Source organism: Prionailurus viverrinus, chromosome C1, assembly GCF_022837055.1.
Source record: "Prionailurus viverrinus isolate Anna chromosome C1, UM_Priviv_1.0, whole genome shotgun sequence".
In the NCBI taxonomy this organism is placed as follows: domain Eukaryota; kingdom Metazoa; phylum Chordata; class Mammalia; order Carnivora; family Felidae; genus Prionailurus; species Prionailurus viverrinus.
Window position 1 is genome coordinate 205,362,845 of NC_062568.1, and position 13,344 is coordinate 205,376,188.

Consider the following 13,344-nt stretch of genomic DNA (forward strand, 5'->3'; position numbering starts at 1 on the left):
CCTGGCTCCAGGACAGATTTCCATGTCATGTGGGGCTTCTGGCTGAACTCTGCTCGAACCCAGAGGCATATCATTTACAGCAGACACTAACAATAGTTTGGGATCACCTGCTCTTCACAAGTGGGTTCAGAGTGAGTTCGTGGCCTCCGCACACCTTTTTCAAAGGGCTTCTCCTACACGGAGGCTGAGGGCCCAGGCTGAGGGCCTCCGCCCAACAACCTCGGCTGCGTGACGGGCACAGGTCTGTGGGCCTGAACTTCACGGCCTGTTTTGTGCGGAGAAAGAGACCAGGAAGGACAGACACCCAACCGAGCAGGTGAACCTGGCCTCACAGACTAGAGCAAGTGGCCAGTGGGCCTTCGGGGGTACGGTGTGTGCGAGCAGTGAAGACGTCATCGCCGCCTCGCGTCCGCTCCATCCGTGTTCAGAAAGAGCCCGGACGCCGACGCCGTTTCTCGCGCCCCGACCGCACACACCGCTTCAGGCGAGGTGCTCTCGTGCATTATGCCACCTCCTCCACGTGAGCACCACGGAGGCTCCCATCCCACGGGAGCGACAGGACTCTCACCTCAGAGACGGGAAGCAGGGAGGGACTCGCTCCAGGCCACAGCTGACAGAGAGCAGCGCAGGGCCTCGGAGCCGGGGCTGCCTGACTCCCCGCGGGCCCTCTGACCTTGTTGGACAGATGTGGGGACCAAACCACGCTGCGGGAAGCCCTCCCTGATTCCCGTAACCGCCTGGTTCCTTTTTACGGGGGCGGCCACAGTGCTCCTTCCCATTTCTTCTTCAGAACTGGGGAAGACCTGTGATTTTACGTTCTTTCCACATCTCTCTCTGAAATGACCGCTTCTCTTTGAAGAAAGACCTCTTGCCCTTGGAGTGTCGAGATAAGAAAACTTTCAGCAACTTCCCTTGGAAACTACAAAACACCCATCAGCACCCAGGATCTAAGCACAGTCGCTCACCAGCTGCCGGCCCTTCTGAATAGCTTTTATGGTTCCACGAGGGGTGGTGACAGGGCCATGTCACTACCGTGGGGTGTGCTATTTCTTTCATGTTCCTGGGATCTGACAAGAGCCTCCTACAACCTGTTTCTTTACGGCACACAGAATGAGAGATTAAAGACCAAGCCCAGACTTGAGGCTGGGGTTGGGAGTAGCAAAGCCTTCTCTCCAGGCGCCTTCCAAGGCTTCCAGTGAAGGAAGGGCCACTGGCCGCCCAAGAGGCCGCTGTTCAGAAGTTGTTGCTATAAAAGGAGGGAATACGTGGAAAGTACACAGAACGGTGCCTGGCTCGTGGTGAAGGTCTAAAACCGTCAGCAGCCACGTTACCGTTTGATTTCCTGATGCCACCAGACTTAAAGAAGGTCGTAGCAGAAACCACGGATATGGATGTCGGGCAAACCACACGGATTCAGAGCTACTGGCTGGATGCGGAGGGGGAAAGGACATCAAGAAGGGATGAATGAATTAGTGAAAAGTCCGCGCTATAGGGCTTCTGATTAAATATGACAGACTGAGTCGAGAGACCCCTCGAAAGCGGAAGCAAAGGGATACAAATGGCACGACTCCAAAAGGATAAAGAGAAGGTGTCAGCACTCTTTCAGAAGCGCAGGAGTAGACGGACAAGCGGTGCTGAAATGTAAGCCCGAGGGAGTGGGAGCCACAGAGCGGCAGGCTGATTAATTAGTACGGCAAAGCCCACCAGGTTTCAGCAAGACGGGGCACCAAGAAGCTCTGGGGCTCCGGGGCCAAAGGCAGGCCCCGTGTGGCAGGGTGCTGCAAACAGCAAGACTGGCTACCGGCCCGTGGAAGCAGCAGGGAGATCTGCGGGCCCCTCTCTCACCCCCGTCAGCCTGTTCCTCCTCAGCACAAGACAGGAAGGCCCCAGGCCCCACAGAGGGCTCCCAGGCTGCTTGTCGGTGCCTCGGCTTGAAAGAGGATCAGAACAGATAGTGGAGAATCACCAACCACCTGAGAACTGTCTCTATTCATGAAAGAGAAAGACCAAACCAACGGGAGAAAGAAACTTAGGAGCAGCAGGGCACCAGCCCTGTGGTTTCTAGACAGCAGGAGGTCCACGCGGGAGCAGGCAGCACTCAGGGGAAGCACCTACCAGAAAAATCATAAACCCGACAAATTGCTTCATACGTTTTGAAACATACAGAAAGAGTTTGCGGATAAATCAGCGATAGGCAGATAGAAAACCATATTTTTTTTTTAGGGAGTCACTAACTTTGCAGTAAAAAAAAAAAAAAAAGCTGAAAGTAAGAGCTTGAGGAGAAGTGGGAATATGCATGTAGCAAATTAAGCAAACAAAAGTCAGAGCAGTTATAAACTCCAGGGAGAAAAAAGAAACCAAAAAGGAAACATAATCATAGTAACCTAGGTAGCTTCACTGGGAATACTGTTGACATAGTCCTAACAGTGTAAAAACTGAACACCGATTTGCCCAAAAAGGCCAATATAACTATACTGAAAAAGAGGGGGAGGGAGTATGTACGTACAGTAATAAGAAGTCGAACAAAATCAAGAAATAGCATTTTTTTTTTTTTTTTAAAGAAACATAGAGGTAAATACCTACGAATCAAAGAAGCAGCCAAAAGTGTTGTAAGTGGTTGCCTCTGGGGGAGCAAGGTCTCAGAGGCAGGGAAAACTGAGGCAGGAGGCTGCTGGTTTTTATCTTCAGACATGTAGAAGCCTTCGACTTTTAATAGTATGGACACGTATTTACTTTGACAAAATAAAATTTAGTTTGAGAAGACAAAAAAAAATGTGTTATAGTGAGGCATTGAGGGTCAAAGTCATAGCACGAAATTATATAATATTTAGTAAGAACATATAAGGCAGAAAGAGTGGAGATCTTTCGAGAGTTTTGGAAGAGCTATGACAAACCTGTTAATAAAGCCAGAAAAACAGCCTGTAACTAACCAAGCCTCCCCAGTATACACCAATGCAACACAAATTCAACTTTGTGGTTTTCCAGAACAAACAGGAAATCAGGTCACCCTCATAAAGGGGTACTTTAAGAAAGCTAGAGGAAACTTGCTCTCCTGAACACGCAAGACCAATTTAAGAATACTGATGCACAAACAGCTTGGTGATTCTCAAGAATCTGGAAGATTCTTCAAGGCAGTTTGTCCTCAAGTATTTAAATATTCTTGGCACTTATACCTATTATAGGCCTGGAACATAGTGGGAGGTCAATATTTAACCAAGTAATGAATTTCTACTGTCAGTTTGCCTATACTTGAACCAGCATGTTTATTAAGCAATTGGATCGGAGTACCACACATTTAGGATTGGCTAAACTGAATCAATGGGGCCCCTTAACAATTCAAACAAAGACACGGACTCTTAGAGGCTCTCGTCTTCTCATGAGGGATATGAAAACATGGTAAGCTGGCCTTTCACGCCTTAGGAGGTGGGCAGGTGCCAGTCACTGTCACCCTAATTGTGCTGCCGGGGTAGATCTGGAAAGTCTAGGGAACTGAGGAGCTCTGCCCTGTGTCGATCCTGGCAGAACTCAGGGAGGTTCCACTGGATCCAACAAGTCCTAAGCTAGTAGGGTTAGCCAGGACTCCTGGGGCCCATCCTCCTCATAATGAGAAGCGAAGTTCGGCTCTGACTCTCCTCTGAAGTTTCCTGCAGTCCCCGGGATTTTATGATGACGCTTGTGTCACCGCTGGCGTCACCTACGTTTGAAGTACGTTTGGGTAGTATCTACTAGGGGCGGCCTCTGGTGTTAACACAGAACTGCCTCATAAAAACTGCTTTTCACAGAGAGTTCAAAGGAGCTTACCCAAATACTGTGGGTTTGTCCTGCCCCACCAGCTTCGCTAGGGGAGAAAGCTGAGGTTCCGCCCAAGTGAACTGCGACCCAGATATACCTTCTCCGTTTCCTGAAGGAGCTGAGGGCAGTGCTAGTGGGAGCCAGCGGCCTGACAAGATGGGCCTTGCACTTTGAAGTAATGTGCTCCTTGCTCACCATGCTGCTGAAGTTAAAATTTATTGGGAGGGTAGGTTAAGGTGAAGGACTAAATTAGGTAAATTGTTGTAAGAGGTCTTTCTGGTATGGAATAAAATCTTTCCAGTTGTTACCTCAAGAAACCCAGTAAAAGTCAGGAGCAAACCAGGAGGGCTGACAACTGTCGGCAGGAAGCCAAGGTGAAGCATCCTATCACGGGGACTCCCGCAGTTTAATCCACATTAATCCACCACTGCCGATTGGTGCTATTTCCCAGCAGGATGATGGATCATCACCACGTTTTCACGTAGAGCATCTTGTCAAGGAAATTAACCAGGCACAGGTATCTGTTGGCGGTGGCATATTCATGGAGCCACAGAAGGTGCGAAGAGTCGCGTTGTTTCACATTTCTGCAAATCTCCTTAAGTCTTGCTTAATAGAAAACAGTTGCATTTTCTTATCTGCTTGTACACTCCATCCGTGTGCACAGTATCATACACCGTGTAGCTTCTGGAAAACTCCACTGTATGTTCGTTAGAGAATATCACTATCACAGGGTTATTTAACTACCCACGTACGAATTCCTATATAAACATATAAAAGTAAGTTTGACCTTATGGATCCTGGGAAAGTGGGCCTCCCTAGGGGTCCTCAAGCCATGTTTTGAGAGCCTCTGTTCTAAAAGGACCCACATGGACAAATTTTGTGCTAATGAGCAATCCGTTTCCTCTATGTAGCAAAGCAAATCCACTAAGGATATAGTTTAGTAACACTGTTAGCCAAATTTGAGTTATATAAGCCCGATATAATAAAACTCTTTTTTTTTTTTTTTTGCAGAGGATTTGTGATTAAAATGCTTTACAAGTTCACGGGGCGCCTGGGTGGCTCAGTCGGCTGAGCGTCCGACTTCGGCTCAGGTCATGATCTTGCGGTCCGTGGGTTCGAGCCCCGCGTCGGACTCTGTGCTGACAGCTTGGAGCCTGGAGCCTGTTTCGGATTCTGTGCTCCCTCTCTCTCTGACCCTCCCCTGTTCGTGCTCTCTCTCTGCCTCAAAAATAAATAAATGTTAAAAAAAAAAATTAGAAAAAAATAAAAAATAAAAAAAAAATTAAATGCTTTGCAAGTTCAATCTTATTTTTCCCCCACTTGACAAGTAAGTGAGAAACTTGGCAAGAATCTGTCTTTGAAAGGCAGTCGGACAAAAGAGTACTAAATAAAGGTATTGGGGCAAGGAAACTCTGGGCTAATTATAACCCCCAAACCTACCTTTTCTTCCCCCAAAGATTACAAGCTTTTACTTGTAACACAACACTATAGTCTTCAATCCCCTCCTGGTCTGCTGGCCCCCTATGTACCTCAGAATTATCCCACACTCAAGCTTTCTGGGAGCAGGGGATCTGAACTCAAACCTGGATCCCCTCTTTAAGGAGGATTCCAATTTCCTGCTGGGCAAAGAGAGACAACTCTGTAAGGGAAAACCATTAAAGACACAGGGTAGTCATCAAAACCTGAAAGTAAGTGCACTTAGCACCTTTACAGAGGAATTCTATAAACAGGATATGACTTTTCATCCTTCTCTAATGCATAAAATACAAATTTTTCTCAGGAAGAAACACACTGTTCCGTTTCTCTTGAAGTTCAAACCCAAAATCTCAAATGCAGCCATTCCAGAGTTGCACAAATCAAGTCCCCGAACGAGGAAAGGACTCCACATGTGCAATGGTTAGATTGATTCTTTGATTTTTAAATGGAAGAAACCAAAATCAGAAAGCAATTATACTTTCCATTTTATTCTCTTTGAGCAAAGACCTGCTGGTTGAGACATGAGGATTGTACTTTAAGGATGCACATGCCTAAATCCAATTTATTTTTGCTTTTGGAAGCAGGATTGTGCCGTTTCCAGGAAGTCAGTCATGTCTGCATGCCAAAAATGGCAAAAAATAGACACTCCTTTCTAGAAACGGTTATAATGTACCATGACCAAAAAAGTGTTTTTCCCCCCTAACAGATAATCTTGCATAAAAATGAGTCATGGGATTTCAGAAATGAAAAGTCTCTTCTCAGATAGGTGTGTGCAGGTTTCCGTTTTTTTGTTTTTTGTTTTTTTTTTTTTTCCAGCAACAGATCTGAGCCTTCCATAAGTTATGTTATAATGAGAATGGCATCATCTGGAGCCTTTGAGTGAAAGGGGAGTATGGTATTTACAGTTCAGCAAGAGGGAAGATGTTAGTCTCAGAAGAAGAAAAAAAAGATCTCTCTGTTTGTGTTCCTGTGAGAGGAATTTTAACTTATAAAGCATGAAAGACTGTTAGGGTGTTTCTGAAAAATATCTTATCCTGTAACTTCATCAGCTTAACTTTAGACCCGAGTGAGAGTATCCTACATCCTAACGTAGCTCTGAAAGTGGTCTCTCCCGTGGGGGTTGCTCAGGAGGAGTGAGAAAACGGTCCATCTACCTTTGGGCATTCTCTGGAAAGGCCTGGTTTGGCAAGATCGGGAAATGAGAATAGATGGCTCTCACCTCACACACACCCAAGGGTGAGCAGAAGATAAGCAACTGGCTGCCCTACGCCCTGTGCCCCATGTGCCGCCCTTGGGCAGCAGAGGAGAGGTGTGAACGGCCCCTTCCCTCTGGGTGGACACAGCAATAATTCTTCAGTCTCACTAAAATCAAATTCCTTCTCACGATAAAACTTCGTATCACCCGATTCCCTGGCTGCCCCAAGCAGCAGATGGCTATCAAGCTCACAGACAGATATGGCTGAAGATCAGAAGCAGAGCCTCAGGGTCAAGTATGTACTAGGCTCTAGCTTTTCACTGTGTTAATACACCTGTCTTTGCGTCAGTGCTACTAGGGTCCCCAGGATTCATCCGGAAGGCTTCTCTTGAAGTTCTTCAATGAGCATGAGAGGCAGTTGCTACAGGACGACCTGGTGCGCCTTTGTGACGGGCTGATTGTACTAGGTGGCAACTGAAAACATTAAGTCACGAAAACAAACCTGCGCTAAAATGTAAGATTCGTTTAGTTTTAAGATGAAACAGAAGCTTTCCAAACAGTCCTGGGCTCGCTTCTGACCCCAGCTACACGGGGCGTAAGTCCACTCTCCTCTGCCTTAGGTGGACACTGGTGGGAAAAACTGACCGCCCTGGTGTATCCTAATAACCACTTTGATTTTCGTGAAGATTTTAATCTTGGGAAGTTGCCTCGAGCCTCGATTCAAACCAATTCTGTTTGATGTGTTATGCGTGGCTAGGAGAATTACAAGCAGTATTTCCCAACTGGGATGGAAAAGTAGTAAAAGCATTTGCCAAGTTCCCTCTGTGGACTTTTTCCCGACCTGTCCAACCTGACTGCACTCGGGCTCTGCGGACCCAAGACGGTCTTCCCCTCGATCCGGGAGAGTCGTAGGTAAGAAGCAAACACTGTAACAAAAACGGACTTTTCCTTAAGAAAATCTACGTCCATTTCATATCCGGGAGGCCGCTGGCAGAAAGCGTCTTGAACAAATTTTGGGTGGTGTCTTGAGAGTGTTTTTACCGAAAAGGTCAAATATGCCCACCATCAATCTTTTCTGCGAAATCAACCCAGAGGTTACTCAAAAGCTCTCAGAGCAACTGGAATTTACATCTACGTGCACAACACAGGGGTCCTGGGATGCCAGAGCATTCTCAGAGTCCTCACGGCTATATTCTTAAACGTCAATCTATCATTACCCTTCGAATTCCCGTTCCTCCTTATCTAACTTAAAATAAGGAGATAAAGCTCTGACACTCCTGAGCTTTGCTAAATTCGTTTAAATATTTCAAGTTCTGCCAGCTCCCGCTTCTCTCCCCATTTGGGGTCCTGACTAAAAAGGTGAAGAAATATTCTGGAGGAAACCTCAGGACCCGGCTTCATAAATCTTCATCTGCTACATTCCTAAAATGTCCTGTAACCCAAAGCCTACAACAGAGGGTATTTAGGGAAATAACCAAGCAAATACACAGCCCAGAGTCCAACACTCGAGCTCTCTTTTCAGCGTTATTTGTACTTTCTCTTGTGAAATGGCTGCTCCCGGGTCTCTGTGGCTTTGTACCCAAGTATCTTTTCAAGGGCTCCCATCAGTTACCACCACACATGCAGGAAGAGGGCATGCGTGGCCATGTGTGAAGGGGGCTGGGCTTCTCTATATGGCTCCCGTGGCACGGCGAGTGTGGCTGCATCTGTGCCACTTTCATAAACTTGACTTGGGAACAGACAAATGTGGCCCAACACGTAGACGAGAAGATGCAACCTGAGCCAGCAGAACGTTGCCTTGGAAAAGCCTTCTTATTTCGGTTCCAAACCACACATACTTGTCCAGTTAACAAATGCAGCGGGGGATATTGGTCTACAACATTCATGTGGAGGCCAAGGGCTCTGCGCGGTCCTCCGCCCTCTTCTCCCCCCGCCCCCACCTGCCTTCCCAAGAACAATTAGATTGCATGGAAACTTGGGGGGGGAAAGTTAGGTGGCTGTCCTTGTGGAATGCCTGCACACTCCACCAAGGAGAGGAACTTGGAAGTATTTTAATCTGAGAGAACTCAAGGCGGGGGGTGGCGGGGGGGGGGGGGGAGGTTCCCTATAAATAAAATCATGTTCAAATAAACACGAAAAGGAGCCAATATTTCCTGTAAGGCCACTTTTCAGATGGATTACTGGCAGGAGTATTCTTTTGCAGTCTTATGGCTTACTTTGCTATCATCTGCTTAAAATTTGAGTCATTGAAAACATAGATGCTAAGATCTAAGCCCTCACTTGGACGCAATAGTACAAAGGAAGCAGAAAGGCTCGTTCCAAGAGCAGACTCAGAGGCAGAACTCTTGGACTCCTGGGTTCTATTCCTGGCTCGGTCCCTGGGCTCAGGTCAGCCCTCGGTCAGAATCTCACTTCTAATCCCTTCAAATCATTTGTTAGTCCCTGTTGTCTAAACAGTGGGGAAAAACCCTGAGTAACACCCCTGGATCCTGTTCAGTCAACTGGGATGGTTGGAGATGGTTATAACTCACTTCCAAGAAACAGGGGTGATTTATCCCGTGGTAGAATTAGTATGTTCCTGAGAGATCCCAGTGTCATCAGAACAAACCCTCAAGGCACCGAAACATTTCTCCACCTGCAAGAATCTGTGTTCTTTTAATGTGACTTTCAAACATAGGGTTGTCCAGCAGTTTATAGCTCCTTATGGCAGCCACATTAAAATAATTCTGGTTGGGCTTCAGACCTCTGAGAGAGAGAATAAAGAGACAGGTATATTTATCCCCAATTTATAGATGAAAAAACTGAGGCTTAGGGAGGTGAGGAGACTTGACCAAGGGCCCGAAGCTAACAAGGGGGTGGGGACCCAGACCTACAGCTCTCCAGGCGAAGTGTTCTTTTCTCTCTAACACACAGATCCTCATTAATAACCTACTCTGGGACCTAGACAAATGGATGGAGGGAAACTGGTCCAAGTGTCTCAGCAGCAGCTGTAATGCCTTTTTAGTGCAATAAAGGGTAAAGGGCCAAAGCTCTCCGAGGCTCCCATTAGATGGTCCAGCACGTGCCCTGCGCACCTCTGCTAACTTCGGCCGTGGTTCTCCTGCTCGTGGCTCCTCTGAGAACGGAGAGGAGATGCAGAAGCTTCTTTCCCCCTCACTTAAGCTCCCATGTCCCCAGGCGGACTACCTGGCTGCTCCTCGCTTCCCACCATAGCTTTTGTTCTGGGAGCGAAGGGCTACGAAGACAGGTGTTCCGGGAAATTTGCAGCCAAACTGCGATTAGAATGCCCGGCTACTGTTTGTGTTTCGGCAAGTCATGTAGTTTCCTGTACCCCTTTTACCTGGAATGTGATTCTCTCTTCCCTTGACCTGGCCAACCCTCACGTCCACTTCAGGCTTCATCCCGACCAGCACTTCCCAGGGGGTCCCGGGGCACAACGCACAGCGCATTGGACTTCTAAACAGCACTACCCTAGAAGAGCCTTTCCTGACCCCATGGACCACAGGTTAGCCGACCTCCTTCTCCCCTGCGCCTTCTCCAATGACACAGTCTCACAGCACCCTGGACATCTCCTGTGCCATTTGTCAGAATTTTCACAAATTATGATTACTAGGATGACTGCATGATTTTTGTTTTAAGTTTGCTTCCCCACTGGACTGTAAGCCCTCTGAAGGCAGGGCCAGCCTTGCGCTCTGCCACGTTCCCAACGCTGAGTTCTTAGAAAACGTTCCATTGGTATTTACTGACTAGAAATGAATGACTGACGGGATACATCGGTGACACGAAGTAGACCCTGCTGTGGTCTACCAAGACTTCCACACCGTAGAAAATTCGAGTCATTTCTTTCTGGTCAACACCATTGAAGTTCCCAGCACAAAACGAAATTTAAAAAATTAAACACACGTACCTCAGACCCCTTGTGAAACAAACACTCAATCCCTTGACCACTTGGGGATTTTATGAATAAGGATGGTTCCTTTGGAATTCGTAGGGGCTGCCTGCTTTTACTCATGTGGTCATCAGGTCTTACTGTCCCGATGAAATACTGGGGGTAGACTTCTGGGGTTTCCAGCAGACGCAGAAAAACTGGAAATACTTTTGAAGCCTCCCTACTGCCCCTCCCCCCACCTTCATAAATGCTTCAAAATATACTCCAGGATTGCTCTAGCTCTGTATCTGAGAATAGAACGTAACTTAACTAAAGTAAACGCTACAGATCCTTTTGTAAGAAGCAGCTGCTTCCAGATGGAAGACATTCTGGCAGAACACATTACATGGTCCCAGTCCACAATCTTAAGCATTTCCCCTGCAGTAATGTGTCATCAGGAAGGTTTTCTGGTGACAGACAAATGGATTCACTTTAATTGGGGACGATTTCACTTCAAATCCTATTCGAGGGAGCGGCAGGGTGTGGATAAGGCCCAGGCCCGAGGCATTCTAAAAGGGCACGCTAATTCACTTGGGGAATATCTATTAACCGGGGAGCAGCAAAATCCTTCTGGGCTTAAGTGGCGTCCAGCTTGGCTGGGAACTGTAACATTCATTATAGCCTTTGTTGATAAGATCCCCAATTAGTCACTCGGAAAAAGGAAGGCTCAAATAGGCGACTGACACGAGGAGCTGTGCTAAAGCAGTTGGATCCTGTGGGCTGTGGAGCCGTACGGGCTGCCCCCGGTTTCCCATCTTGGCTGCCATCGAGGCACGATTGCATCCCGCAGCGAAGCTGCCAACCTGCCCGCGGAATTCCTTTACGAGGCTGGGGGCTGGCTGGCATGTCCGAGTGGAGGGAGAACAGAGAAAGGGCAGACCCACACGGTGAGCTGCAAGACAGGGACCCTAAAACCATGCCAGGAGCCCAGGAGCCAGATGCAGCCTGCAGCCCCACAGTTCTCTTAGCGGGCATATGGGGATCTAGTTCGTCTGGTCAACGGGAGATCTGTAACGGCGCAATTCTATTTCTGACCCCTCTAGCGAAAAAACCAATATTTTATATACACATAAATGACAGACGCAGATATAGGTGGATAGATACAGATGTAGTTCTCAAAAAATTCATGCCCGGTTTTTGCACTTGATCTTAGCCAAAAGGCCGAGAAGCGATTCATGCCCGATGTTTGCACCCTATTTTCACATATTTATATTAGGCAGGTCAGAAATTTTAGATACATGGATTCAAGTTTTAAAAAAAAATCACATCATTAAGGTGGAAAGTATATGATTAAACACATCAGCATGGATCAGGAGAGGCAGCATATCTGGGATGGAAATTGCAAAAGCGACTTCCTCCGTGACCACTGACCTGGGGCCACTGAGAGTGGCTGTGTCTCTCACCGCCTGGGCTGTTTCTGATGCAAAATCCAGGGCGCCTGCCACTGGCTTAGTTACAGTGCCCACGAGTCCTTTCCCAAGGCCAGATATGAAACCGCTGACACCCCCTTCCGTTTTCACTCCTTCCACTGTTGAGGTTATCACACTGGTCAATCCACCAATGATACCTAGAGCAAAAGAAACAAGGGCTGTTGTAACCTGGCCAAGGACAAAGCAAAAGCATTTAAAGCCGAACCTCATCAATTCCATGCACCCGGCAAGGTAACTTAGGGACATTCGGTCGACTTCTTAATAGGCTACAGGCAGGCCAACTCTAGCTGGGAAACCCAGTAGGCTTGCCCACCAAGTTGAGAGTCACACATCAGTCTCAAGTAAAGTGTGTCCCAGTTTAAAAAATCACAGAAAACCTAAGAGGTTAACAGTGGCTACTTTCCAGTTTCAGAGTTTGGGAAGCATACGGGCCATCAGGAGACAACACGGACAGTAGGACTAAACCAACAGACTTTGGGGAAAGTTGGGACCACATGAAATATAAGGCAGAGAGAACTAAATACAGCTCCTCAGTTTTCCAAGAACACTATGTGACTGGCCAACACCACCAGAAGTTTGAAACGGGTAAAAACAACTGCATGCTTTGCTGAAATTGGGTTTAGGTAATGAGTAAATCATGAGGCCTTGATGAAAGGCACCCCCCCCCCCTTCCCCCCCCGCCCAACCCAAAGCTGCCAAAACCAGCCAGGACTCTCAATGGAGTCTGTTCCAAAGACCAACCTAGGTCAAAGAGACATTCCAAACATTTTGAAAGTTGACAGCAATGACCTTAAAGAGCCTCAAAAGTGGCCAGAGGTTGGCAGAGGCTGGAGACGACACAGGGGCTACAGGGAAGAAGGGGGGCCCTGTCCAGGGAGCACTTCCAGGATGTGTGCCAGGGACACTCACAGGATGTTTACCCTTTGACAGTGGGGGCATGAGGAAGCTCTCTGGACTCTTCAGCTCTAGTGAGACAAATCGGTAAAGGAAATCCCCTGGGTGAGAACGCACTAACAGCACTAACAATCCATAGCGTTTCTTTTGGATTCTGGGTCCGCTTGCTCCAGTGAGGCTACGGTCCTCTCCCAACCTTTGGAACCACATTCACAGAGACACAGACATTACTGAACCTGGCACAAGCAGGGTCTGCAGAGAAAACTGAGCAAGACTCCCAGGTTTTTAAAACAAGGAGACTGAATGGATTCTGGTTCTTGTTATCATTTAAGAATTCTTTTCATCCTGGGGACACTTGGGTGGCTCGGTCGGTTAAGTGTCTGACTCTTGATTTCGACTCAGGTCTTGATCTCGCGGTTCAAGGGATCAAGCCCCACATCGGGTTCTGCACTGACAGCGCAGAGCCTGCTTGGGATTCTCTCTCTCTCCCTCTCTCTCTGCCCTTTCCCTGCTCTCTCCAAATAAATAAATTAATTAAAAAGCAAAAACGAAAACAAAAAACAATGGTTTCACCCTGAAGGAAAAAGGATGTCACTCGCATACAATCCAGAGCTTCACGGAAACTCCTT

General features: G+C 47.5%; 1 protein-coding gene across 4 annotated transcripts in view; it reads right to left on the reverse strand.

Moving 5' to 3' along the window:
• The window catches only part of VPS13D (vacuolar protein sorting 13 homolog D), a 257,320-nt gene that overhangs the window by 37,343 nt on the left and 206,633 nt on the right, over positions 1-13,344 (reverse strand). For all 4 annotated transcript variants that reach the window (XM_047868772.1, XM_047868771.1, XM_047868775.1 and 1 more), the window contains one exon: positions 11,763-11,958. In XM_047868772.1, coding sequence (XP_047724728.1) covers positions 11,763-11,958 — 196 coding nt within the window. The remainder of the gene's footprint in view (positions 1-11,762; positions 11,959-13,344) is intronic.